Genomic DNA, 26,961 nt, shown 5'->3' with positions numbered 1-26,961 from the left:
ACCAAACCATGTTACAAAATATCTTATTTATTGAAAGACGTTATAACTTATTTTACACAATAAACACAAATCCTTCTGACCTTCTGTTTTAAAAGCAGGGCGTGTCGATTAGTTTCTCCTTGTGCTGGGATCGGCTCGGATTCACGCTTTGATAAAAATGCTATTGCAGTGGGTTTGATTCTACGAAAATATCTTTGATCCTTTGGTTTCAAACAACAACAGAGATGAATAACAATGTCATTACAGGTGTAGTAAAACGTTCATAGCTCATTATCTTTCCTTGTAGTCCATTATTTAACTTTAAATGTTTTTCGTCTTCCCAAATTATTTCCATTAGGTATCTGGTGGAGTGCGTTTATCATGACACCACACTCTATTCATTTCTGAAGGGTAAAACGAAGAAGTATCGTCACTGTATTTTTTGTTAGTGATGTAATAAGAGTCTAAAAATCACCTAGTATTTCGAACCACTGCTGAAAAACATTGACATGAATGGAAGAATTCACAATTCCACCTTTGACAAGGCAAGAGAGATCCCGTCTTCATCTTTTGTCTTGGAAAGGGCAGAAATGAAGGTGGGTTGCAGATGCACAGGAATGCATTGAAAGGCAGGTAGCTGGGTTGCAGCTCAGTTACTAGATAATCAGGAAGGTGATCCACCTTCAGAACCTACATTTACAACAAATAAACCAGCTCTTTAAAATTCCATTTCTTAATAGAACGTAACACAACATGCTTTTGCAGAAGTGCAGACCATTTCTTACAAAATCAGTTTAAAAATTAATAATCTGAATATGTTGCTGGTGCTAATAACTAAGATGCAAAGATGTTTATTTTAAAACCTTGTTTAGCTTTTCTTTAAGCAGGAACCTGTAACATTGCTTAGGACTTATAAGAGGCTGATGTAAAAATAGATTTTAAGTTACTTAAAATCCAGTGAAATGCATCCTTTACTCATATGATGTTTTTTGCAAAGTCAAAGAAAGTCAAGCAGTGCAGTGATTCAAGCAGCAGCAGGAACGAGTCTCTATCTGCGTCTCCTCCCCCCAGCTGTGCTGGTCCGGTGTGCTGGCGCCCCCTGCCTGTCGAAGCCGGGTCCCTGCAGGCTGTATCTCTGCAGCTCAGCACTCTGCTGCAGGATCCCTGTGAGAAGGAACTCTGCATTCACCACAGGGATAGAGGCCCCAAGAGCGGCTTTGCACTTGGCAGCGTCTTCCACACAGGAGATCACCACTGTCCTGTCCTGCAAAACAGCAACACACACACACACACAGTGATCACACAGTATTACCATTAACTTGGTCAAATTTGTCTCACATTGTCAATATTTATCTATAATAATGACAAATACATAATTTGTAGCTTTAGAAAGAATCCAATCTGATAATGTACAATAAAGAATAAAGTAAAACACAATTGATAAACTCAATACCAGGATGCCTGAAGGTTTAAATAGAAAGGAATAGTAGATTGTTACATCATTAACTATGTATTAAATTATATCATAAACACATTAATAGATTTAAATAGAAATAAGTGTTTAGTTACCTTGGCATCAAAAGCCTATAAGTGTTTTCAAACACTGTCCCTTGACAAATAGTTAGGAAGTTGACTTTTGAGCAAAAACTTATATATACACAAGCTCTCTGGGGCTCATCAGTGCAGTGTAACTGTACTCCAACTAATTATATATATATATATATATATATATATATATATATATATATATATATATATATATATATATATACACACACACACACAGTACACCCTCGCTATAATGCACTTCATTATAACGAACCTAGCCCCCAAATAATTTTTTTTAATAAGATCATATAAAAACACACTCTTTTGTCTTAGTAAAAAGTAACTGCATCCGAAACAAAAATCATTTTATTTTGCAACAAAGCTGGAAACTATATTGATCGTTTTGTTAAAAGCAGTAACGCAGGCATCTCTCTGTCGTGAACAGAGAGGTTGTCAAAAAGCACTCTGTTTTTTGGCTTGTTCACCAACCATGCGGCAAAGCAAAACTGATTAAACAAAAAACAACAACAAAAACACTTGGAGGATCTGATGAACTTTTCATGTCGGAATAAAAGCTCAGTTTGGTATTCTTGCATGTTGGATTAAGATTTGGTGCTCTTTGAAACGATTCATGCCTGACTGATTTAGAATAAAAGTTCAGCTTTAATTCGGGATTTGTGTTTTTAATTCTTTAACGGATAGGATAAAGCAAAGGCAGAATACTGCATGCATGAGACGAACAGGTACATTAATTCTACTTTTCTTCATAATCTTAACTCATTAACTTACTCCAACAGTTTATCGTTCATTCCGATTGTCATTTCGCTATAACGAACCCCTCGATATAACGAACAAAAGGCTTGGACCCCAACAGGTTAGTTATAGCGAGGCTGTACTGTATAGATCTCATTTTAAAAAGGAAAACTGCTCTGTACCAAAAGGTGCAAAATCAAAAAGAAAAAGGTGGATGGAAAAAGCAGTGCTTTTTTTTAGGCTGAGACACACACAGATAGAAACATGCGCTCTCACCTTGTAGACTTTGGGCATCTTTGGCAGGTAACTGGCTCCACTGCACTGAATGATCTCCTTCATCTGCGCCGGCTCTGGCTTCACATTCGGAGTCACATGGACCTCATAGCCCTGAAGAAACAACAGGTGAAGCGGAGTACTGCTGCCCATTCAGCGATTCATCAGAGGAGCATGAGATTATCTCAGCTGTACTCTGCTCTCCTCTCAAGCAAGCAGACAGGGCATCACTGGCGTTACTGTGGGCATTTGGCATTTTTAAGTTAACAAACCACTGGTTTATCCCAATAAGATGGAGAATGTGGAGCAGTATTCGCGATACACTAATTTGTATGCATGACAGAAAAGAATAAAACAAACAAACTAAAAAATGGCCTTTACAGTAGCCAGTGCACAGCTTAAGAAGTCACATTTTGGGCGTGATTTACAGGTGGCAAAGCCATGGTCAGTGTGACAAATTAGCTGCCCTTTCTAAATACAGCCAACAAAACATGCAACATCAAAATCAGTTGTTAGGGTGAGACTGACTAGCAACTCATCAACCAACGCTTTTTTTCTAACCCCTTGTGGATCTTGCTGAGGTAAATTCAGGGGATTCCTATTACCTCCAGCAGGGACTGCCTCCTTGCTTTGATCAGGGAGTCCGCCAGACTGAAGCTGAAGTTCTTCTCCTGTTCCACGTCCTTTACCAGGAAGGCATTGGGAGACAGGAAGCAGCCGTTCTTCCCACACTGCATTGCAACAAGAGACACACACTGAATCTCCCCCACCACATCACTCCAAGTGCAGCGGCAGCCATCACTGCAGTAAAATACTGTACTGGTTTTAAAATTTAAAAAAAGAACAAATAATGTTGATAACTTGTACAGGATATAAGTTTGGAATGCAAGCTTTCAGGAGTGCAGGGGTCTCTGCTTGTGTTTTATATGTTTGTCCAAAACGTTATAAGGCAATCAGACTTTTTAGTTGTTTGATACATTTCTTTTAGTATTTCCAAGTTCATTCATTTTCGAACACAGATCACTAAAACAGCCTCACCTTCTCAAGCCACTCTGGGGTGACGATGGGGATGCCCCTGGCCACGGCGCACAGGAACTTGACGGTTCTGCGCACGCGGTCTGTGATCAGGTGAGTGCAGTCGTGCCCAGACTCTGCCATCTCTCCACCCAGCCGCTCAATCACCTCCAGCCCGCAGTCATCGATCACCCCGGTGAACTGGATCTGCGTCGGGGGGGAGGAGAGGAACACACGGGGGCTCAGGAACAGTGCAGCCTTGCCAGTGTGGTGTGTAAACTGGACAGTGTTTGGCTACTGCGCTGGTTCATTTTGTGTTATTTTTTTTAAACTGTAATAGGTCTTTCAGAAGTTTAGCTTGGCTCTTTGATAAAGACGATAAAGTCATTACTTCAAGTTCCACATTTGTGTAATCAATGTGTTATAAATAGAAGTAATATTTGTATTCTGAGCAGGGTGTCGGACAAGTCACTAGTCCTGCACTCAGTCCATCTACCTTGCTGAGATGTGTATCAGAAATATGATTTACAGCTGTGGCCAAAAGTTTTGCATGACCCTATAGTTTAAACACATTATTGCTTCATAAAACTGGAATGGAACCTGCTGAATAATGTTACGTTCACAAATTGAACTACATAACGCTTTGTAGTTTTCCATATACTTAAAACAAAAAAAATGACAGCAATTGAAAAAAATGGACATTTGCGAAATATAACATGAAATACTACTGTATATGGCTTCCGGTAGACTTTTTGCAATATATGTGTGTGTGTTGGTGTAAGCTTGTCCACACACCTTGGGCACCGAGCTGCTCCCTGTCAGACGGGGGCTCACCCCAGTGATGGAGGCTCGGCTCACCGATCGCCTGGGGGTCTTGAAGTTGGGGGGCGTGTCCTGGGACCCCGTGACGAGGCTCTGTGGGCGTCGCTTTCGGGACGAGGAGGCGGAGCCAGAGGAACCCTGAGGGGAGGGAGTCCTAGGAACCTCCTGATACAAAGTGAAACACCTCAAAACATTAACACCGGGCTTATCAATACCATACTGCTTTTTATTAGTTTGATCTTTCTACTTATCTTCTGACTTTCTTTTGCTTGTCCTGTACAGTGCTCGGAGATCCTTTTCGTATATGAAAGGCGCTATCTTATTCGTATGATTCTGTATGACACACACATCCACAATGTTTAGAATTCACATCCTAGCCTTGTATTTAATGCATTATGCATTGTTCCTCACTATGTTGTAAAGTGCTTTGTGATGATGGTCCACTATGAAAGGTGCTATATAAAATAAATATTGATTGATTGATTGATTGATTGATTGGATTAATGAACGTCAGTAACAATCATTCCCTCGCCGGGCTGTAGTTACAAAATGTGACCTATCAGTTAAAGCAAAAAAAATTAAATCACTACGTCCTTCATCTGCACTATGAACATATAAAAATGTTAGTGTGGCACACATTCATACATGCAAGCATATTCTGATACTCTCAGTGCTTCTCTAATTATTAGAGCAGAATCCTGTTCGATTTCTTTATTCAGCTAAACCGAAGCGTTCTCCAGTGCCAGTCCAGTGGCTAAATTCCAATAGTGGTGTTATTTTGTTGATCCCAAACAGTGCTATCGCACACAGGCTCTGCTGTTAACTTGTTACTATTTAAACTTGGGTGAGAAAGTCCTGAGAAATAAAGGAAAATAGATGTGTGTGTACTGATAGTCAAACCCTCGCTTCTCCAGACTTACCTGCTTTCTTCCTCTCTTGTCCCCCTGTTCTTCAGAGTTGGCGCTGGCATTGCTTTCAGTGTCCTCCCTGTCCTCTTCCACTTCTCTCTGGGAGGCTGTCGACTTCCCTCTCCTGCATCCCTTCCCCTTAAGGCTGCTGTCCATCTCTATCTCCGAGGGTCCTGCATCCTGACCCTGGGGCTCAGTCTTTGCCTGCCTGCCTCTCCTTCTCCCTTTCTCTGGGACTCTTGGCTCTGCCTCAGTCTGCAGCTGGGGCTCTTCTGACGTGGCTGTCTTCCCTGTAGCTGTATCTTCCTTGCTCCCTGCTGCCTCTTCGCTACTGTCCTTCGACCTCGTCCGACTGACCCTGCCACCCTTCCCTTTGACTGAAGGTACTTTGAAGTTTTCCCCCTCTGAGGCTGGCTGGAGCTGCTCCTCCTCCTCCTCTTCATTTCCCGCTGTCCTGGTTTGCCTCCGTCCACCTCTTCCCCTGGCTTTAGGCTCTGCTATGGTCTTGCTTTCCTCTGGCTTCTTTTTGCCTTTTCCTCGCTGTTCGTTTGCCTCTAGCTGAATGGATCCAGCCTGCCTCCTGCCTCTTGGCACGGGTATCTGCTCCACCTCCCCTACACTGGCCTCTGAGTCGGTCTTTGCTTGCTTCCTGGCTCGTTTGCCTTTCCCCACTGGCACCTCTTCACTAGCCTCTTGCTCATTTGGCTCCATCTGAACTTCCGGTACTTCTGTTTGGCTGACCTTAAAAGCTTCTTCACTACCTGCCTCCAACAAGAGACTATCAGACAAATTGGCTTGCTTCTTGCCTCTTACTTCAGGCACTTCTCCAGCTGCATCTTGCTCACTTGCTCCTAATCTGACCCGATTCCTTCCTCTCGCCTCGAATTGCTCAACCTCTGAAGCTGCTTCTTTGCTTGCCTCGGGAAGAACAGACTTTGCTTGTTTTTGGCCTCTCACCTTCGGGACTTCTTCCTGACTGACCTCCGATGCTGTTTCTTCGCTCGTCTCCAGCAGGAGAGGGTCTGACTTTGACGCCAGCTTCCTCTTGCCTCCCCTCCCCTTAGGGTTTTTTTCAGCTTCCACAGTCTTGTTTTGCTCTCTTGGCTCTGGCTGAATATACCCAGAATCAGCCTGCCTCGTGCCTCTCACATTGGCGGCCTCTTCTTCACTTGCCTCCAGAACCAGGACAGGGTCAGACTTTGAAAGAAGCCTCCTCCGGCTACTTCCCCGTCTTTTAACTTCAGAACTCTTCTCCTCCGTTAATTCCCTTTCACTTTGCCTCGAATCCCCTTCTGATGGCTGCTGCTGTTCTGCTGGATGCAAGATCTCTACAGCATCAACATCTCCTCCATCCTCAGCTGTCCGCCTTCGCTTCAGACCAACATGCTCCTTTTCTTCCACCACATTTTCTTCCTCCTCTTTATTCTTTTCCTCCTCCCTAGCTGTTGTCACCCCCCTCTTTTTCCTGAGCCCCCCGACTCTTCCGGCTGCCAGTGATGCTTCTGGTGTCTCCAAAGCTGTAGATGTTCTCCCGGCTCTTCCACTTCTCCTCACAGGAGTCACCTGTGCTTCTGAGGTCAGCCCTTTCATGGATTTCCTCAGGAAGATTGGGGCCATCTTGGGTTCCTTCGTTCCCTGAGGTTCCTCATTTTCTTTCCTTTGTTGATTCTCCAAGCCGTGGTCTTCCATAGCAAGAACAAGGTCTCTCCCAGCTCCAGATGCAGAAGCAGCAGCTTTTGATGCAGCCTTGGCTCTGCCTCCGTCCCTCGGAGTTTGCTGTTTGGTTACCCTCGACTTCCGTCTGCTACTCAAACCCCCTGGAGTGGTACCGGCTTCCCCCTCCTCTTCATCTTGTTTCTCTCCATCCTTCTGTTCACTCTTGCTTCCAGATGCTTCAGCACTACCACTGGGATGCTTTTCTCTTCCTGGTCCGGTTTCCTCTACAGTCGCTACCTGCTCTGTGCTCTCTATTAACGTCTCATCAGCACCTTCCATGCCTTCTTCACAGCTGGGTCCATCTCCTCCATCACTCCTGCCACCTACCGCTGGCTGCTCCACATTTTCTCCTGAAGCCACGTTACTTTCTCCTTCTGCCTGTTCTTTTCCTGCCTCAGTCTCTTTTCCCTTCTGACGTCTGCCGAGTCGGAGTCTACCTCCTCTCCTTGCTGCCCCTTTACTTCTGCCTTCATCTTCGACCGAGAGGTTTGATCCCGAATCAACTGCAGCCTGGCCGACAAGTGAAGGATGCTCCTTCTGCTCAGCTCCATCAGTCCTTCCCTCCTTGCCTTTATTCCCTCTTCTACCGCCTTGACTTGATATTTCCTCCAGAGTTTTTCCCACAGCCATCGTGTCTTTGGTCAGAGGCACTGGGCCTGTGGAAGCCACAGGGCAGGCATCATCATTCCTTGCATGTTTCTTCCCTTGCTCATTACTGCAGGCCTCTCCATCTGTCAGATACATCTGGAAGCTGATGGACTGCGTGCTTGAGTCCGGGCAAACAGATGGTTCCTCCGACTCCCGAGTAGTTGTACCGGCAGAACTACTTGTGTCATCACTAATCTTAGCACTGGAGACTGTTGTGGGACCCCTACTGTGTCCCTGGGCTCTGATGGGCACTGTATCCTGCATGGATTCCTCCACAGACTCCATCTCAGGCCGTGGGCCAAGCTGCGTCTGGGAGGTTTCGCTAGTGAACTGCACGGGTTCAACTGCGGCGTCTCCACTTGTCAGAGACTCAGCCTGGCTCTCAAGCCTGAATCCTAAGGGTTGTGTGTCTGCACCAGCTGCTTCCGAGTCTACGGGCTGAGTTTCTGCAGCTGCTGTTTCCATCTCGTATCGGGGGACGGATTGTGCCTGCCTGGATTCACAAGGCTGGTGGTGTGAAAGAACAGGTTGGGTATTGTCATGTTCTTGGGTCTCAAACTCAATGAGCTGAGTCTCTGCAGTAGTGAAAGAAGGCGCGCTGCGGCTTTCACGCTGGATGTGTGCATCTTCAGCAGCCTCTGTGTCATCAAAGAGGTCAAAAAGCATGGGCTGAGTCTCTGCATCATGATGAGCAGCAGCATTGCTAGCGCAGGTTGGTTTCAGGTCGGTTGTGGGTTTGGATGCCTCAGACAGGACGCAGTTGAAGTCTAGGGTTGCCTCTTCCTGCTCTGCACTCCAGGCTGACTCCACAGCATTCGCAGTCTGTGCTAGGCGCTGCGTGTCCGCCTCACGCGTGACCTCCTGGGTCGGTTCTGTCTCTGTGCCCTCAGACAGGGCCAGTCGGAGACCGCCACTTTGGGTCGCCCGTGCCTCAGTTCCCAGGTCGAAACTGTAGGCTTGTGTGGGCTCTTCCTCTGTCTCTTTGGATTGGTCCAACCCGCACTCATACTGCTGGGTAGCTTCTAAGGCAGGGTCAACCGAGTCGCTGCTATCGGCATTGGTGCAGAAAGACTGCGTCTCAGCGACAACGAGATCTTCCTCATCACTCTGCTCCATGGGGTGTCCAAGAGGCCTCGGAGCACCTGTAACAACATGTGTAAGGCTACTGGTAGTCAATTTGCTTTGCTGATCCTCACGTGAGATGGGTAGGGTTAAATAAAATGCAAATCAAATAAAAAAAGTATTAAATACAAGTATTCTGTTTACACATTTCAGATTGACCAGAATAATACATAAATTAATCCTAAATTCACTGTACCTGATATAGAGGGCAGGCTTCTTCTGCTAAAATCAGATGCAAATGGCTCTGTAAGAAAATCAAGGAGATCAAAATAATTAATAAAAAGCCATCCAGTTTACCTGGCCATCACAAACTGTTCTCTAAAGCTGAGGGAACACAAAGACACTTTGTGGCTTGGAACTTGGTTTCAGGAGACGAGGTTTCAGGCCACTGCATGGCACACCAGGGGGGACTTGGGGTTTGATATGGCAAAGTTGCCTCAAACTAGGTCTCCTGGAACCAGGTTTCAATTAACTGGTCTTGAAAAGGTGTCTGTGTTCCCTCAGCTTAACATGCACATGGCAAAGACCAATTTCAGCCACACTTACGTTTGAAGGCCCCCTGATCTCCCCCATTGACAGGCTGGAAGATGAATGCCTGTGTAGCCTCTTCATCAAGCCTGGATGTGTCTTCTGCTGCGCCAGCTGTGGAAACAGAGAACAGACTCAGAAACAAAGCCCGGAAACAATAGGATTTGTTGTTGGGACATTACAATCGCCTGTGAGATACTGTGTATTGACAGATGGACGCAGTTCCTCACTATCTACCCTCACAAACACGTTTCTTTGTTTAAAATAAATAACTCGACATGTATTACCAAATTACAATGATTCATCATTCAAAAACGATTTGGAAGACTACAAGTAGCTACTCATGCAGTGCTTTTGACCATGACACATGGTTACCAGACAGCGAGCTGTTTGTGTGAATCAATGATACAGTCTTTTTTTTTTCATTAAACACTGAAGCCGCTTGTAATCCTATGTAGGCTAATCCTGTACCATATTTTTAATGCTGTACCACAACAGGCTATTCATTGTAGTATTACTCATCAGGCAGCATTATTACATTACAAAGATACTGTGTCCAAAAATACTGCAGTTTACTCTTGTAATACATAAATAACACTACGCGTTTGTTGAGAATACGGATTGTAAAACAAAGTTGGATAAATAAATTGATCACATATTTAAGGTTTGCCACTGTAATATACAGTTTTGTTTTAATTTAAATTTATGTTCAATAACCGTTTCTGCAATCCGAATGCAAGCATGCCAGTAACACAAATCAACTTTAAAAATGTAACTTGTTCTTAAATAAAACTAGGTAGCTGGGTTGAGTTACAAATGAAAAGAGGGATAATGCTGTTCGGGTCTTTTAAATAAATACCGGAAAAGTGATTTTACTTGCTTATCCAATCTGGGATTTAAGCATGTACAGACTTAAAAATGTGGTGCTTTAAACTGGGCATCTTAAACAACTTCTAAAAAGCGTCATGCATTTTACCATTTGTGGCTGTGAGTTCCTTTTCTCTTACTAATTTAAATTAATTGCACGTGTGACCTATTCAAAGCCATCTTGATTAGACTATCACTAATTTGCCTATTTTAACAATTTTGCAATTTTGATTTCATATGCACAACAAATCAAACCAACAGAATCAATGGGGTGTTCTAATACATTTATACATCACTGTAAACTGCTAGAATAAGAGGGGCAGAACTCTGCAGGGGGTTGAGAGACAGCTTGGCTCTGTGATCATGGGGATTAGGGAGAGTTTAACGTCCAGATTCTTAGCCATTTCTTAGTAACCAGTTGTCTCTGAATATGTGCACATGACCGTGTGTTTTTCTGTGACTGTTTGCACCTTTCACAATGAGCCATGTATGCGTTTTAATACAGCTGTAATAAACCTTATGTTTTTGTAATACATTTTACATCGCTTCAGTAATATTTTAACTTCTTCCCAGGTTACCAAAAAGGATCAAAAAAAGGTTATGTCAATAAAGATGTGTTATACAAATGCAGTTAAATAACTATTTCCCTCTGTTGGTCTGCATTCTCATTCTTTGAAATAGTACCCACACACACATGCACACATTCTCTTACCTTCAGTTTCTGAATCACTGTCCTGCTTCATGGGATCCAGTCCTGTTTTGCCAGCTTTAGGTGCCAGATTCTCTTCCTCCACGTCTGTGTCACTGTCATTATGGAGACTGGTGGCATCCTTTTCCGGTGGTGAGCTTGGCTTCCCAGTCTTTCCTTCTTCACCCTCTGCAGTCGCGTCAGCCTTAGACAAATCCGCTTCGTCTTCCACGTCGGTGTCACTGTCCGATTGGATCATGCTCTGCAGGCCAGGGGCACTTGTGGTCAAGGTTGAGGGTGCTTGTTGTTCAGCCAAGGTGACGACATCTAACCCTGCCTTGGTTGCAGAACTGAAAGACTTGACTTCATCTTCTTCTTCAACATCTGTGTCACTGTCCAGATGAAAAGCGGTCACCTCCGCAGGAGCAATTGGAGTGGTGGATGCTTGTTGCCCTGTTGATGCGTCAACATCTAACCCAGCCTTGGTTGCGGAGCTGCAGGACTCATCCACTGGCTGCTCTTCAACGTCTTCTTCATCCACATCAGTGTCGCTGTCCAGATGAAACACATTTAGAGTGACAGGGCCAGGAGCAGCTGTGGCTGTGGATGATCGCTCCTTACTTGAGGCGTCAACATCACACCCGCCCCTGGAGTTGTAAGAGTCTTCAACAGGTTGCTCCTTTTCTCCTTCGTCCGCATCGGTGTCACTGTCCACATGAAAGGCGTTCATCACTGTAGGACCAGCATCAGATTGAGGTTGCTGTTCAGACATGGAGTCAGCATTTAAGGCAGCCTTGACTGCAGAGGTGGAGGGCTCACCCACAGGCTGCTCATCCTCTTCCTGTTCAACATCAGTGTCACTGTCCAGATGAAACGCATCCAGTTCTACAGGAGCAGAAGGAACTGCAGATTCTCGTAGTTCTGGTACCTCCACTTGGTTTCCACTTCCAGCAGCAGCAGCAGCAGCAGCAGAGTCAGTTTTCTCCTTACCTTGCTTTTCCTCTTCCTCCTCCTCCTCAATATCAGTATCACTGTCCAGCTGGAAGACAGCCAGCGCTTTCTCTCCTTTGGTGTTCTCTGATCTGCTACCCTCACCCTGCCTCCCCTCTAGTTCTTCAGAGTCTGTATCATTCTTCTTGTTGCTCCCCACGGTTTCATCTCCGGGTGCCCTCCCCACCGCCTGCACTCCCTTCTCTTCCGATCTCTGAATGTACCCGGAGTGCTCGGACACTGGTTGGTCCTTGATCCTGGTCCACACAGCCTTCTCTTCCTGACCCTTCGTCCCGTTAAGTTGTTCTGCGCCCGAGTCACTGTCCTGCGGCCCCTCGCTGGCTGACCTCTCCCTCCTGGTTTTACCTGCTGCTGGTCTCCTCTGTTCCGCTGGCCTTTTGGTTTTTAATTTTGATTTGCTGTGGCCTTTCTGAGCAGCCAGGTCTTCACTATCTGTGTCGCTGCTTACCAGTAAAGGCATTGGCTTGACCCCTTTGCTCCTGGTTGTGGATTGACCCTTTGAGGCTTGTACATTGGGACTGGTACCTGGGGTAATGGAGCTTTCATCTTCACTGTGAATATAAATAATAATAACTATTAAAAATAGCACATAAAGGTGTGTGATTTCAGATAATCAACCATGTATCCGTCTGATAAATGTACTGTTAATAATGACCATTTTTACCATTGGTTCATAATTAAAGAAATAGTTAAACAATTTTGTATTTAAACCCTTTGGGTGTTGTGACAGAGCGAATGAATTCTGGTCAACAATCTCCCTCCTGTAAGGGCGCTGTATAACTGTATATGAATATACCTTTCAGGGATGACAGTGGCCCCTGGAGAGAGGAATGTGGAGTTTATGGGGCCAGGACCTGCTGAGAAGAGAAAAGAGAGAGATTAACAAACGTGAAACATTCACCCCACATTTCTAGCACCCTCATTGCAAAGCCTGTTTCATCACCTTCCAAACTGTGCTAGCTCTCAATAAAAAACACAATCCTCTCATTACAAACAGAACATCCAATCTGTCAAGCGCTCTACTGAATCTTGCTTCCGTTATTATTGTGTTCAATATGTAAATCAGATTGACATTCTAGCACAGACTTGGGTTTAGAGCTGTCTTGGTAAAACAAGGCAAATGCTTTCTCGTGCGTTATTTAAGCAATAACTGCAATATGAGAGATGAAGTCAAGGATTTTATGTTGGCGAGGGAACACTAGATGAGTCCTGCAGTCATAGCTATTATGATCTTTCAGCAGGATTCATAAATATTACTGTAGATATATAATGTTAATCTACAAAAGCGTTCTCCTTAAAACCGATGGCCAGCTGGTGGAGTTTCAAGAGGCAAATGATGTCAAAACAGATCAGCTGCGTCAGCTTGTACCTTTGATTTAACCACCAGCATCCTGAACTACTAAACTCGCAACAGAAATCCTAAAAGAAACTTCATCAATTCAATAACAAACGTTTCAACTGGAAGTCTTTTCAATGTCTTCAGTCTTTACTGCCTTGAATACAGTGAACAGGACTTCTAGTGTCACTGAATTTATCAAGTTTCTTTTTTTAACAGTCAGCAGAAAAGGCCCTTTTTTTTATAAATCTGTAGTTATTTTCAAGTATAACCGTCCTCTACGTTCATCTGCCTTTCCATTCACTACTCCCCTCTTCCGGGGTACGTACCCGAAGTGTCGTTGAGTTTCCTCGCCCCCTCCTCTTCCTCAGAGTCCACGACGAGGGGTGTTGCGAATCCCCTCTTTGACAGGGCAGGCGTTTCCTCCAGTGCCAGTGAGCGGGTCTCCACATGGGCTTGAGTATCCGGCAGCATGAGAGAATCATCATCATCATCATCATCACCCGAGTCAACCATTCTGATCCCGCCTCCTCTTCCTCCATTGTTTCCCTCTTCAGCTTTCTGATTGGCTGGTCGTTCCATAGCTGGGTCCGTCCCCTGCAACTTTGCGCCGCCATTGGCTGTCCTTTCGATTAGCCTGCAAAAGTTTAAACTTTGTAAATGATCTAGGAAAATAAAAACTACATTGTGAAAAGAAATAAACGTCAAAACAAAAATGTCCTGTTTTATAGGGATCTTGCATTTATCATTTCAAGTTTTTCTTAAGTTTCAATTTAGGATTTATATCATTGCGTACTTTAGTAGTGTTTGTTGGGGGAAAAAAATAGAACAAGAAATATTTTCCAAGGGGGAAAGGTGAATGGTACCTGTGACAGAATAGTCAAATGGGTATTAGAAACATATTTGCATCACTGATATAGCTGGAAGTTAAAAACAAAGTAGTAGTGAAAGAGTTTACACAATGAAACCCAATTAAGAAAAATCATAGACTACAGCTGGGACCAAAAACAAAGCAGCCCCAGGAACATGTAATGGGAAACAGCATCTTTGAGAGAATGGTTTGTAAACCTGAATACTGCAAGCATGTTTTGCTTTTCCATGGTTTGGGCTGTTTCTAATGCAAACATACTCAAACAAGCAAGATCAAATATGATGTTATCATATTAACAGCAACGGCACATTGGGAGACACTATACAGCGACAAGGGCTGAAAAGGTAAAAACTAAGCCTTACCCTTTAGACGCCTTTGGAGGTACAGTTGTTTCCACCGGGTCTGATCCAACATTCTTCGTGGAGGGTGTCTTGAACTCAGAAGCTGGCCCTGCTTCTTTCTTCCTGACAGAGACAGCGGTTTGATTGGCTGTCCTAAGATAGCATGCCGTTTGATTGGCTGTCTCACTGGCCCGCCCCGGAGGCAGGATGAAGTACTGGCAGGGCAGGTCTGCGAAGACGAGGAGCTCCCCGTCCTGCAGGTCGTATCGCACCCGAGGCTTCAGCTGCGTGCGGCCCTTGCGCGTCCCGTTGAGGCTGCCGCAGTCCCACAGCAGGTGGGAGCCCCTCTCGATCTCGATGACAGCGTGGCGCTTCGATACCGACCCCGCGAGGAGGGCCACCGCGCACGGCTCCCCACGCCCCACCGTGTTCTCCCCCGCAAACAACTGGAAATCTGCAGAAGGGAAAGGATGAACAATCAAAGCCTTTTAACTACTGTAGCTAACACAATAACCGATTTTAAGTTTGATTCACAGGTGATGCGGTGACGTTCCAGTGGGCATCTACTGTGTATTAAGGCCCGCTATAGCTGGAAGCCGATTGGCTGATGATACTGAATCGTTTTCTAATAAATCCATAACTCTTACTTACTGTGCATTGTGCAGTTTTGAAAGAAACACATGTTACAGTAAACTTGTATTTTAATTTTAAAAATGGTCTTAAATAAACTCTCTGGCTTTGATATTCAAATCCCGGCTCAGCCACTGACTCACTGCGTGTGACCCTGAGCAAGTCACTTATACTCCTTGAGCTCCATCCTTCAGAGGAGACGTAAAAACCGAGGTCCTATTGTAAGTGACTCTGCAGCAGCAGTTGTTGATGCATAGTTCAGCTCCTACTCTGTAAGTCACTTTGGATACAAGCGTCTGCTAAATAATAATAATGCAATATGGCCAGGCACTGCTCCTTACCTGTCTCCTTGCAGTGTGCGTTGCTGAAGAGTCGCAGTCTGCCCATTGGCAGCTTCTGGCTCCCCTCGCTGGCTGAATCCTCGTTCACCCCCTGCTCCTCCTCTTCAGCACTGAGAGGCTCTTCCAACAGCTGTGTCTGATTCATGGCTGTGCTGCCTGAAAATGAACAAATAATATTACTACCAAAGAAACAAGGTTTACAGTGTGTCAAGCAGAGGATCACTTGAAATATACTATATTTAAAAAAAATATAAAAATATTAACAGTATTAGGTTAGCTCAATGAAATAGGAGAAACTAAAAACTATTTGAATTGATTTTTCTCTATGATAGTTTACGGACAATGTGTGCCTATTGAACTGTTTATTGTCAATTGAAACAATCTGTCAAATCTATTCAGAAGGTAGGTTTCAGGGTTGTATATAACCAAGTATTCATCACACTAATGAGTTTCAGGTTTCAGAAAAAGCTTGAGAACTTATTAACCTATGATATCCTGCATAAAACTATGGTTATTAAAGAGTGTAGCTGTTTGAATATGTTTTGTTGCCAATGTACAGCACACACCTTTCTAGAGTAACTCCGGAGTCTGTTTATAATTTTATTGAATGTACAATTTTGCTCTAGGTTCATAGGGCAGGTTGTGATATTTCTATTTTTAACCCATATTCAATGCATGAAAGGACTACGTTTTGAGGTTTAACGTTATCCATCGTTACAGCCCTCGTGCTGGTCACAAATGCATCAGATTCGTAAACTGTTTAAAAGTGGCAACCTGTGGAGATCTGCTAACTGGATATTACAGAAAGGGTATAGTTAACTAGGAGGCAGGCTATAGCATGGGGGTGTCTGCGCCTTGGGTCACCAATGTGCGAATTATTTACCAATGCAGTAATTCCTGTATACTATTATTATTATTATTATTATTATTATTATTATTATTATGGTTTTCTTAACTAGGGTTATCTGTATGTTTTAACACGTTGGAAAATGTAACTGCCGATGAGAATTTGAATGCTTCCTACATGAAAACTGAGTGGATATAATTTTCCCTTACGTCAGATTTCAAATTCGACCTGGCATTTTCACTTAAAATGTATTTTAACTCGTTGAAATAACTTAAATCAAATACGCCCGCTGTATCACCTCGCTTTCTTATAATAAATGTACTGACTCGGAACTAAACAAACACAACAAAACGCATCTTTTGAAACGCAATCACGTAGATAACTGCCTGTATTCAAAATAAACTGCTAATTAATGATAACTTAATTAAACCCTATCTACGCATTTACTACCTGAGGTAATTGTATTCAGTTTATGATAACTATACATGCGTTTTCATCTGATACAAAAGTAACACGCACGTTTACTTATTTTATCAACAGCATCACCTCACCTCTCTGCGTGCGTCTGCAAAGCAATTCTCCGGCACGTCACGGAGCTTCCTGTAAAAGTCACGCCCACCTCACGGAATGGCTCCCCAGTATTGGGTAGCGTAGCTATCAATCATCTGCTTTCTATTCGCGATTGGGTAATCTAATGTCAATCAGGAATAATCTTTCTCTGATTCGACAGAGGGACTATAAGAGAGATCCGAAGACCTATAAAGAAGGATAGGAAAATGATGTCACAAGTGGGCGGAGTTAGTAAACAGTGGAGCCCGTCGTTCACTTTAACATCGCTTTTAACGTATTCACGCTCGCCCTGGCAAAATGTTTCACATAAATAACAGTCAGTCACTTTATATTAAGGATATTTTGTATTGTTATTAACAAAATACCGGTATATCCTGGCGCTGCAACACAGCACCGCCGCAATGTATTCAGTACGGAGTGGGCTCCAGAAATGGCGCCTGTAATGGAGTACCGAACCGCATCACGGGATTGACTGTCCTATCCTTCTTTATATAATCATAGCCAAAAACTAAGCACTGTGCCGCATTTAGGAATATCCTGAGGGCATCAGATGATTCTTCACGGTTAGGGTTAGGCTTAGGTTTTAGGGCAGGGGTTGATTAAGGTTAGGGTTGGGGTTGGGGTGGGGTGGGGTTGGGTTGGGTTGGGGGTTGGGGGGTGGGTTGGGGTTAAGGTGGGGGTTGGGGTTGGGGTTAAGGTGGGGGTTGGGGTTGGGGTTGGGGTTGGGGTTGGGGTTGGGGGTTGGGGGTTGGGGTTGGGGTTGGGGTTGGGGGTTGGGGGTTGGGGTTGGGGTGGCTTAATTTTGTAGAGTTGCCGAGCTGTGGGAGTGAAAGCTGGGAGTGCTTGCAAATGCCTTCGAATCATCTGACGCTCTCAGGACAGTTTCTAACAGATATCCATTTACGCTGCAAAGGACTGTGTGGTATGTACCGTATATGTGCTGAAATAGGCGCACCTCCTTGTGCGTACCCTATGTTCTGTGAATGCTGTTAATAATCATCATACATTATTTTAACGGAAGGTTGTGCTAATTAATACCATATCCGCACTTCATTCACAGTTATACTCTATTTAGTGTCAATTACACAGGTTTGCACGTTTTAATAAAGCGTCTAAGCCCCCCTCTCTATCATAGTAGCGGTTCCGTTTTCAGTATGCATTATAAATAATAAATGAATAAGACACGTTTCTGGGATTTTACATTAAAATCTAAAATTCTCTGGATGCTTGATCGAATTTCGTTACATTTGGACGCGCATGCCAATGTTCCTATACATTTAAACTTGAATGTGTATTTAAATCAAACACAACACGTTTTTAAAAAGATGCAGTTTTAGACCTCTACTGCTGGTGAATTTTTCCAAAGTAACGTTTTAAAATAAAAAAATAAAAAATCAATAAAGGCTATATATTTTTAAAACTGAACCTATAGACTGTCTATAACCTACACCTATAGCATGCTGTATACAATACTGGGTTTTAACAAGTGCTATTGAGTGGAACTGTAGTGTTAAAGAGGCTTACTTATTTAATAGGCCACTTTAATTGATAGGAGATGGGTCCATGCGTTTGACCAATTAACCATTGGCAATTAGGATTGTCATCCTCCAGGTTCTTTTGTTTGGTAAAATTGGCACTGGACTAAAATAGGAAAATAGTTACCCCTTCTGAAAACAGGAACATTCCAAACAGATCTGCTAACACTATCCCGATGGAGGGACAGGCACTGCTTTGTTGACGTGGAGTGATTTGTGTTGCTTGCTTGTTTTCACCAGGAGGGGGAGCTGTTTTTAAAAGCCGTTGGGTTTTAGTTGTTACTCTGTTTTGGAATCCAGTTTGTTGTGTAAGTGATAATCAGGTTTGCTTTCAGAACAGGCCATTTACAAAGTAATAGTTTAACACCAGATACAAAACCTTTAACTTAAAGGATGTGATCACATTAAAGATAATTAAGAAAGGAAAATACTTGGAAATCTAATCTGCCCGATCTAAAGTCCAAAATCTGAATGTTTCATGCATATTTAAAAATTTTCACCCGATGTAATAAAGCAATTATTTGACTGGTGCACAACTCAGAGTCCTTACTTCAATTTGTAACCTCTTGAGCAGGTGGTATTGGACTGCTGCACCCCCACTGTTGGTAAGCTCTCTGCTTTATCAGTCACTATCAATCAATCTTTGTTATATAGCGCCTTTCATAGTGGACCACCATCACAAAGCGCTTTACAAGACGCAGTACCAAGTGGCAGCCAAAGATGTAACATTTACTATGTAGTTTCACATTTAATCCATTGAATGCTATTGTCCTAATTTGAGGCAGAACTTACTCAAAGTGTGTTAACCACAAAGTTAGTTGTAAATGTAATATATGAAATTATAAACAGATTGTGTTCAGATTTTTCTTCTAATGGGTTAATCACAATTTGATAAGCGAGGCTCCAGATTCAAAAACCTAAGTGTGATTCACAGATGAACCACCAACAGACTCTATATATGTCCAGAATCTAAACTCTCAATGGCTTCTGCTGACTAATGTTAATGCTTGCAATCTCTCCCATTTGCAAAATGCCGTATTCAGTAAGCCTTACATTTACTGCATTTCTAAAAGCTTCAGATTAAAAACTCATGGTGGTTCATTTCAAAGTTAACCTAATTTGCTTTTTGCTAGTCATGTATTTTTATTTTTAAATTTACAAAAAAAAATCTTGCACTGGGGTTTTCAAAATCAGTCAAAACAGCAACTGAAACACACACACAGAATTTTTTTTAAAATTAAAAAATCCTTTATTTTTTTCCCCCAGAGGCTCCTTGCTTTTCAATATGAAAAAAAAAAAAAAAAAAGTGGGACATAAAGCAAGAGATTAAAAACAGTTGCGGAAGAGACCATGCTTCAAAATAATAATGTCAGCGACAGAAAACAGAACAGGAATAATTCAGAAGTTAGACAGCGCATAAATTGAAGACGTGATTGGAACATTATCACTGAGCCTTTCTCCATTCAGACAGCCTCACAGCATGGATTCAGAATTTCATCTTCAGGGTTTCATTTTCAAAACAGTGCTTGGATAACTGTGCTCTAGAGCTTCAAACCTCTATCTTATGCATACTCCACTGTAGGTTTCACCTGCTACAACACTCAAAAGCCCTCATTTCCGGCTGCATGATTTAATAAGTTCTATTGCAGAAATAATTAATGATTTGCCCTCTCTCTCTCTCTCTCTCATACCTTCCTTGGTTTTAAAAAAAAAAATTACAATTATGTCCATGATTATTAAACTTTCAGGATCTCCAAGTCTGCAAATAAAGTGAAGCAGAAACATTCACGACCAGGGATCAAATCAACCAATTCCTAAAAATATTCTCCATTCTTCTTGCTTTTCAAGTAAAAAAAAAAAAAAATTAAAGGCATTGGTGACCTCGCTGCTCTCAGGATTGGGAGATCAGGGCAAAGTGTTTTCCAGCGCTAGCCACGACCCCCCTCCTGATTTAAACGACTCCACACGTAACGCTGCTAACAGCTTTGGAGATGGCGCTTCCTTTCTGGGGCACTGGAAATAAGGAAATGAGTCATTTGTGTGTTACAGGCTTTGTCTCAACACATAATCTGTTGCCAGCAAGTAAAGAGATTTCTTATGACGTTAGCCCAGGCCAACCGTACTAGGGAGTATAATAAAACTACATAAAACCAGGCATCTGCCCTCACGTGCTTGAGCACAGACCCAGACTTATTTAGTATCTACCTTCAACTTTTAGTACTTTTCAGTCTTGATTTCTACTCTACAGCTCGGAATGGTGAAAGCTCAGTGAAAAACAAAAAAAACAAAAACACTAGGTTCAGCCTTTTTTTTTTTTTTTTTTGCTCCCCCTCCATTTTGAGGTTCGGATGGAACCCGCTCCCTCTCTAGGCATCTTCCTCGGCCTCTTCTTCGAACTCGCCTTCCTCTTCAGCGGTGGCGTCCTGGTACTGCTGGTATTCGGACACCAGGTCGTTCATGTTGCTCTCGGCCTCGGTGAACTCCATCTCATCCATGCCCTCTCCGGTGTACCAATGCAGGAAAGCCTTGCGCCGGAACATGGCTGTGAACTGCTCGGAGATGCGCTTGAACAGCTCCTGGATGGCCGTGCTGTTGCCGATGAAGGTGACTGCCATTTTGAGCCCCCTTGGCGGGATGTCGCAGACGGCGGTCTTCACGTTGTTGGGGATCCACTCCACGAAGTAGCTGCTGTTCTTGTTCTGCACGTTCAGCATCTGCTCGTCCACCTCCTTCATGGACATGCGGCCACGAAAGACTGCCGCCACGGTTAGGTAGCGCCCATGGCGAGGGTCGCAGGCTGCCATCATGTTCTTGGCGTCGAACACCTGCTGGGTGAGCTCCGGGACCGTGAGTGCGCGGTACTGCTGGCTCCCCCTGCTGGTGAGGGGGGCGAACCCGGGCATGAAGAAATGCAGACGAGGGAAGGGGACCATGTTGACGGCCAGCTTGCGCAGGTCAGCGTTCAGCTGGCCGGGGAAACGCAGGCAGGTGGTGACGCCGCTCATGGTGGCGGAGACCAGGTGGTTGAGATCCCCGTAGGTGGGGGTGGTGAGCTTGAGCGTGCGGAAGCAGATGTCGTACAGAGCCTCGTTGTCGATGCAGTAGGTCTCGTCCGTGTTTTCCACCAGCTGGTGAACGGACAGGGTGGCGTTGTAGGGCTCGACCACCGTGTCCGAGACTTTAGGGGAGGGCACCACGCTGAACGTGTTCATAATGCGGTCGGGGTACTCCTCTCGGATCTTGCTGATGAGCAGGGTGCCCATACCGGAGCCGGTGCCTCCTCCCAGGGAGTGGGTGAGCTGGAAGCCCTGCAGGCAGTCGCAGCTTTCTGCCTCTTTCCTCACCACATCCAGGACTGAGTCTACCAGCTCAGCTCCCTCTGTGTAATGACCCTTAGCCCAGTTGTTGCCAGCACCACTTTGTCCTGTGGATAAGGAAGTATGATAAATCAGTTCAAGATAAGACATTTGCACATTAAAGAAGCCAGTTTGTACCCAATTATATTTGCAACACGTAAAATCTGCACGATACCCATGAACCAGAGATCCAAGTCCAAGACAGTGTTATAAAGTGTAAACCAAGTGCACTTTTAGTCTAGCCATTGTGTAAAAGATATCTGTGCCTATGAAGCATACTGCAGTTGCAGATTTCCTTATCGTTTAGCTTTAGACTGGCTATTTATGAGTTTTGTACTCCGATCCTTTTTTGAAAACTAGTCTAGTTGGGTAGGGCCGAGGCACAAAGCTGAAAAAAAGTGACCCATTCATTCACCAAGGTCCTCGGTCTGACATATTTAAAAGGAGATTTACACAATGCATTTAAAAATGTTTCCCACTGTGTTCACTACAGAACTGCTGTCTTCTAGATGCAATCGTTTTGCCTGCCTACTTTAATTCAAGTTGCTTGTGATCTTTATTTTTTCTGTTATCCAGGTCGGTAGCAATAGAACAATTCACGTGCAAGATAGCTGTGGTGTGTCACATGTTCAGTGTGACTAGATCATGTGTAAAAGTCAACTGTCCTGCTTTTTTCTTATCTGGCCACAACCAATGCCTTGCAGGCAGGTTAACCCCTAAACACAGTGTAGAGTAAATACACAAGAGGTCAACTTCCACACGGTTTGGAAAGCTTCCATCCTATTTTAGCACCGTATTCCAGGATCGAATCTCACCGAAAACAAAGTTGTCTGGTCTGAAGATCTGTCCAAAGGGGCCGGAGCGCACAGAGTCCATGGTCCCGGGTTCGAGATCCACCAGGATGGCTCTGGGAACGTATTTACCACCTGCAAAGAAAAAGGGAGGCGATGCCGCAATTTTACACCAAGATGGGTGAACTACATTAGTTGGAATGCCAGTTCGTTAACATGGTCTTGCACAAGAAATGCAGATAAAAAGGTAGCATTGAACATTTAGGAGTGCAGAGGCAACAACCACCTTCAAAAATCAGTTAAATGTATTTTAAAACCGGTATGGGGCAATACACCTGGTGTCCTACTCTTCTGACAAGCTCTGCAGGGATGCAGCAGCACGCACGAGAAGGCTCAGTGATCTTACCTGTGGCCTCATTGTAGTAGACGCTGATTCTGTCCAGCTGCAGGTCACTGTCGCCATGGTAGGTACCTGTTGGGTCAATACCGTGTTCATCACTGATCACTTCCCAGAACTAAGAGAAGGAGAAGAAAAGAATTTTAGACAAGTCGTATTTCACAGACAGTTTATAACAGACCAGGATTTAGTTTAACACATTTTAGAGAATGAAGTTTGAAAGCGAGCCGTTTTACGTGTTTGACTGGATACAGATAATCAAATCGCACCATGCGAGAGGTTACCAGGTTTTTGGTTTTAAGGACAGTCATTGTTTAACTGTAAATGTGACTTAAGTTGAGGGAGCGCAAGCTTTTAGATACTGCACTCAGACAGCAGGCAAAGCGTGAGGTTGCATGAGGGCACATCAATGTGATCCATCATCGTGACGGAACAATGCCCTGTCTGGCAGCCTGCCGCAGTCTTGCAAGGTTATTCATCCAGCTACAGAGGAGTTACGCTTGTTAGGGCACAGCTTCTACTTGGCAAACCTAAATGTTTTTGATTGATTCAGCAGGGGGGAAAAAAGCAAGCAATCTCCAAGACCCAATAGAATTGTGTTTAACCTTAAAATGTGGATATTTTAGAACTGTAGAGAGATTTTCTACACGCAGAAAATAAAAAAGGGAAGGAAAAGAACAATTCTGGAAACATCACTTGGCAAGACCAGAAGCCAAGTAAAATGACGCACAGACTGACGGAAACTTTTCTAGTCAATGAGCAGTGTTCCTGCCACGAGTTCTATCTGCAATGGATTAGGCAGAGACAACAGCTTCCTGTGTAGCAGCTGTAGCTAAACTCCCACTCCCCCCCCCCCCCCCCCACCGCTAAGGATTCCAGTTCACCTCCCACCACCCCTTGCAGCCAATCACCAGGCATCTGAGAAACTAGGTCAGCCAAGAGGCAGTCACTGCAGCAGAGTGGGCAATGGGGCTCATTACTTGTGTAAAAGGCCAGCAGATTTAGGTTAGGAGTCTTTAAACTAGTCTAACTTAACTGTATATTCTTAAATTGGTGCTTCCCCATAATCATTACTGGCCGTTATGTATGCAAATTAAAAAATACTTTTTTTAAAAATGATGTGTATGTAGTTCTTTACCCAAGTTACTAAGACTACTAATTCTGACAAGTATCAAAGGGAAACATCATGATAGTGTTGGCATGCTCAGACACGCAAGCACAGTGCTGGAAATGAGGAACTGAATCAGATAAATATCTGTAGTATATACAGAGAGTAACAAAGAGAGCACAGATGCCTGTGGCGAAGGAATGGGGAAGTAAAATTTGTTTGTGGGATACATGGAGATAAGATTTGCTCCCAAGAAATGTCCCAACCTTCCCCTGCCCCCGTATGACTAGCAGAGAATACAATGCCACGGTGTATTAAAGTGATTTATTTCAGGACAGCATTTGCATCACTTTTGAGAAAGCAATGGCGCATTCCTCCAGTCTTTCACTCCAAAGTGGGCTTTATCATGTAGCAACATTAATGAAGTGGATTTATCACCATGCAAGTCCTTCAAATGAAACGTCTTAGGTTGGCATTCTTAAGCCCGTGCTCTTCAAAAATATTCAAAAGGCTTTTTAAAACAAAAGTAAGCCAGCTCGTTTTTTGGGGTTATTTCAGAAAGCTGTTTTGTCAGCAGCTGCTTTTGTAGAGCTGTCTGCCTCACTTGAGGCCCATGTATTATTCGGAAGCGTGCTGTGGAATTAAAGTCAACGCAGAAAGGTGTAATTAAGCAGCTGCATAAACCGAGTGTTACAATCACTACACTGACAAAGGCACGATGTGGAGTTCAGGACTACTAAAGACTGGTGGTGGGATGTGTAGATTCTCATACAGACAGCACAGATGTCCCGCTGTGAGGCTGCTCAGAGAGACCACTGCACCATATATTGCTCTGTGACGGCATTGCCCTACACAGCCCTACAGGTTATGAATTAAGACAATAGCGGCCAGGAGATTCTCATTAATGCACTAGCATCTGGTTTACCCTCCCCTCCCCCTCCCCCTGGCAATGTGACTTCCCTCTTGCAAGGCAAGACTATGAAGTGTATTGTTCCAATTACTATGCAAGCTGTCCCGGCTTCCAGCTTAGTAAGGCCAAAGTTTGCCGGAGATTAGGGCAGTGATGTCATCTCCACAAAGGAAGCCATGTAGCCCATACCTCCATTATATGACATTTATTTTTACACATGGAATAATAAAAGGTATGGAGAGACACTCCCTGGCCGAGCTCAAAGTGTGTGCAATGAATTATTGGCAACTGGCAGCAGCTGGCTCATTTCCTGGATTCCTGGCCAAAGAATAAAGATCAACCGGGTCCATGTTTCTAATCCTGGGTCTGGGGACGCGACGATGTGGCTTCCAGTGCTACGAATTCAGTAGAAGTCTAGGCGTGGAACTGTACACTAAAGTCACATTTCAACACTATCACGTTGCATGGAAAAGCCAATCAGATTTTATTTTTTTTATATAAAATGCCACAGCAGAACAGTAGGAGGAGCATGTAGTCATACTAATTATAAACCACATTCATTCATCAAATCTAGACCTATTTGGACTGCAAGTAGCTATAAATCAGTGAGGTGAGGAGCCCTTACAGTCCCTTTTTAAGTAAGTGGGGGAATAAAATGGTAAAAATTAAATGATGCAACAGTTCGGCTTGCAGTGAATGGGTCAGGCAGATTGCAAGACACTCCCAACTTCAGAAAAATACACAGACGAGGAATCATTCAGATGCCTGGGTGGCTTTGAGCATATGCGACCCCAAATTGATTACTGTACACCCCATTAAATAAACCCATGACCCTTGTCTAGTTTCCTAAAATGTCCACTCTTCATATCTGGCACCAGTATGATCATCATAGTCATAATGGGCCAGGACACTTAATATTGCTTGAAATGATCAGAACTTCACACATTTAAACTTTTTTTTTTTTTTTTTTTTTTTTTTTTTTAAAATAGGCAGCAGATACCAGTCACCCGAATAAGTAAATAAAAATCATGGATGTAGAACATATCTTAAATGGGAAGTGTGGACTGCTTTATTACAGAGCAACATTAAAATGTCTGTAAAATGGCACCAGCTAGCGCAGCTGTGGAACATACCTACCGAACTGAAATCACTGAACAAAAATGTGACAGGATGCTCAAGTATTTTAAGAGCTTAACGACTCACCCTACAAGCACTGTAATAATTGCCTGCGTGTACACGTTTAGTATTTTACCCCATGGGTACCTTTCGGTCTATCAATCAATATAACCCTTGCATGGTCAGCTTAATACAAGGTTTCATTTTACAGTCTTTTTTTAATAAGTATTTCTGCCTATGTCCACAAATTACCACATTGGCTGCTCTAGCTAGCCGGACATGAACACGTGGATACGCAATACACTGCAGAATTAGACACACACTTTACACCGATGATAAACGATACTGAATTTAATAAAAAAAAAAAAAAAAAATATGAACTGTCCGCTTTCTCTTCAAGAAGCGGCACGGTCACCGGCCGACAAAGGATCCCATTTTAAGAATAAAATAAACAGGTTATGGCGCCAGAAGGTCGGGTTTTTTTGGTCTTATTCCCCACTACTCTACCAAAAAATGTTTTATATATTATATAACACCATCCGGCGCAAGACCTATAGATATTTGACCCAATTGCGGATCAGAACGTCCCGTTAAGCGCCCCCATGTTACATAACGGTTCACTTACCAATAGTTTTTTGGAGGTACCCCCGGCCACTAGCGGGAAATAAAAAAGATAATGCAATTATAATAACCGCACTCAGTTTTTCTTCGACAGCAGAAAAAATTAAAATCCGATGCTGGCAGAACCTAGCTCCGCCTCTTTTTCATAACACAGTAAATTCCGCTACACTCATCAACACTGAATTAATTTGAAATAAATAACGGGTTTATATTTTAATTACGGGGTAGGGTCGCATAGAAAATGAGAGAATACGGTACCTTAACGTTACACATTAATTATATAATCCAAGTCATGAGCTAACGTTACAAAAAAA

The 26,961-nt window shown here is 43.6% G+C and overlaps 2 protein-coding genes across 5 annotated transcripts in view; both read right to left on the bottom strand.

The window, feature by feature from the left end:
* Positions 1-7: 7 nt before the first annotated feature.
* LOC131707060 (mediator of DNA damage checkpoint protein 1-like) lies at positions 8-16,929 on the bottom strand. 4 transcript variants are annotated; one of them, XM_059009136.1, is made up of 14 exons: positions 16,795-16,916; positions 15,397-15,552; positions 14,447-14,879; positions 13,543-13,850; positions 12,674-12,734; positions 10,891-12,428; positions 9,330-9,425; positions 8,980-9,027; positions 5,310-8,803; positions 4,363-4,554; positions 3,592-3,774; positions 3,159-3,284; positions 2,557-2,667; positions 8-1,243 (listed from the first exon to the last, which is right to left on the bottom strand). In XM_059009136.1, exons 2-14 carry the CDS (start codon positions 15,539-15,541, stop codon positions 1,028-1,030), a joined length of 6,951 nt encoding a protein of 2,316 aa, XP_058865119.1. In that variant the 5' UTR covers positions 15,542-15,552; positions 16,795-16,916; the 3' UTR covers positions 8-1,027. The 4 variants fall into 4 exon arrangements, with proteins under 4 accessions (XP_058865119.1, XP_058865121.1, XP_058865120.1 ...); XM_059009138.1 differs by having other exon boundaries at positions 12,674-12,731; XM_059009137.1 differs by lacking the exon at positions 16,795-16,916 and adding an exon at positions 16,763-16,789.
* Positions 16,930-19,573: 2,644 nt separating this feature from the next.
* The window catches only part of LOC117434128 (tubulin beta chain), an 8,203-nt gene continuing 815 nt past the window's right edge, over positions 19,574-26,961 (bottom strand). The window contains exons 2-4 of the mRNA XM_034056707.3: positions 22,902-23,010; positions 22,520-22,630; positions 19,574-21,772 (exon numbers count right to left, since the gene is read on the bottom strand). Of these exons, the coding sequence (XP_033912598.1) occupies positions 20,715-21,772; positions 22,520-22,630; positions 22,902-23,010 (1,278 nt within the window). The 3' untranslated portion in view covers positions 19,574-20,714. The remainder of the gene's footprint in view (positions 21,773-22,519; positions 22,631-22,901; positions 23,011-26,961) is intronic.

The sequence above is a fragment of the Acipenser ruthenus genome, chromosome 38 (assembly GCF_902713425.1).
Source record: "Acipenser ruthenus chromosome 38, fAciRut3.2 maternal haplotype, whole genome shotgun sequence".
Lineage (NCBI taxonomy): Eukaryota > Metazoa > Chordata > Actinopteri > Acipenseriformes > Acipenseridae > Acipenser > Acipenser ruthenus.
This window is presented reverse-complemented; position numbering and strand designations above follow the sequence as displayed.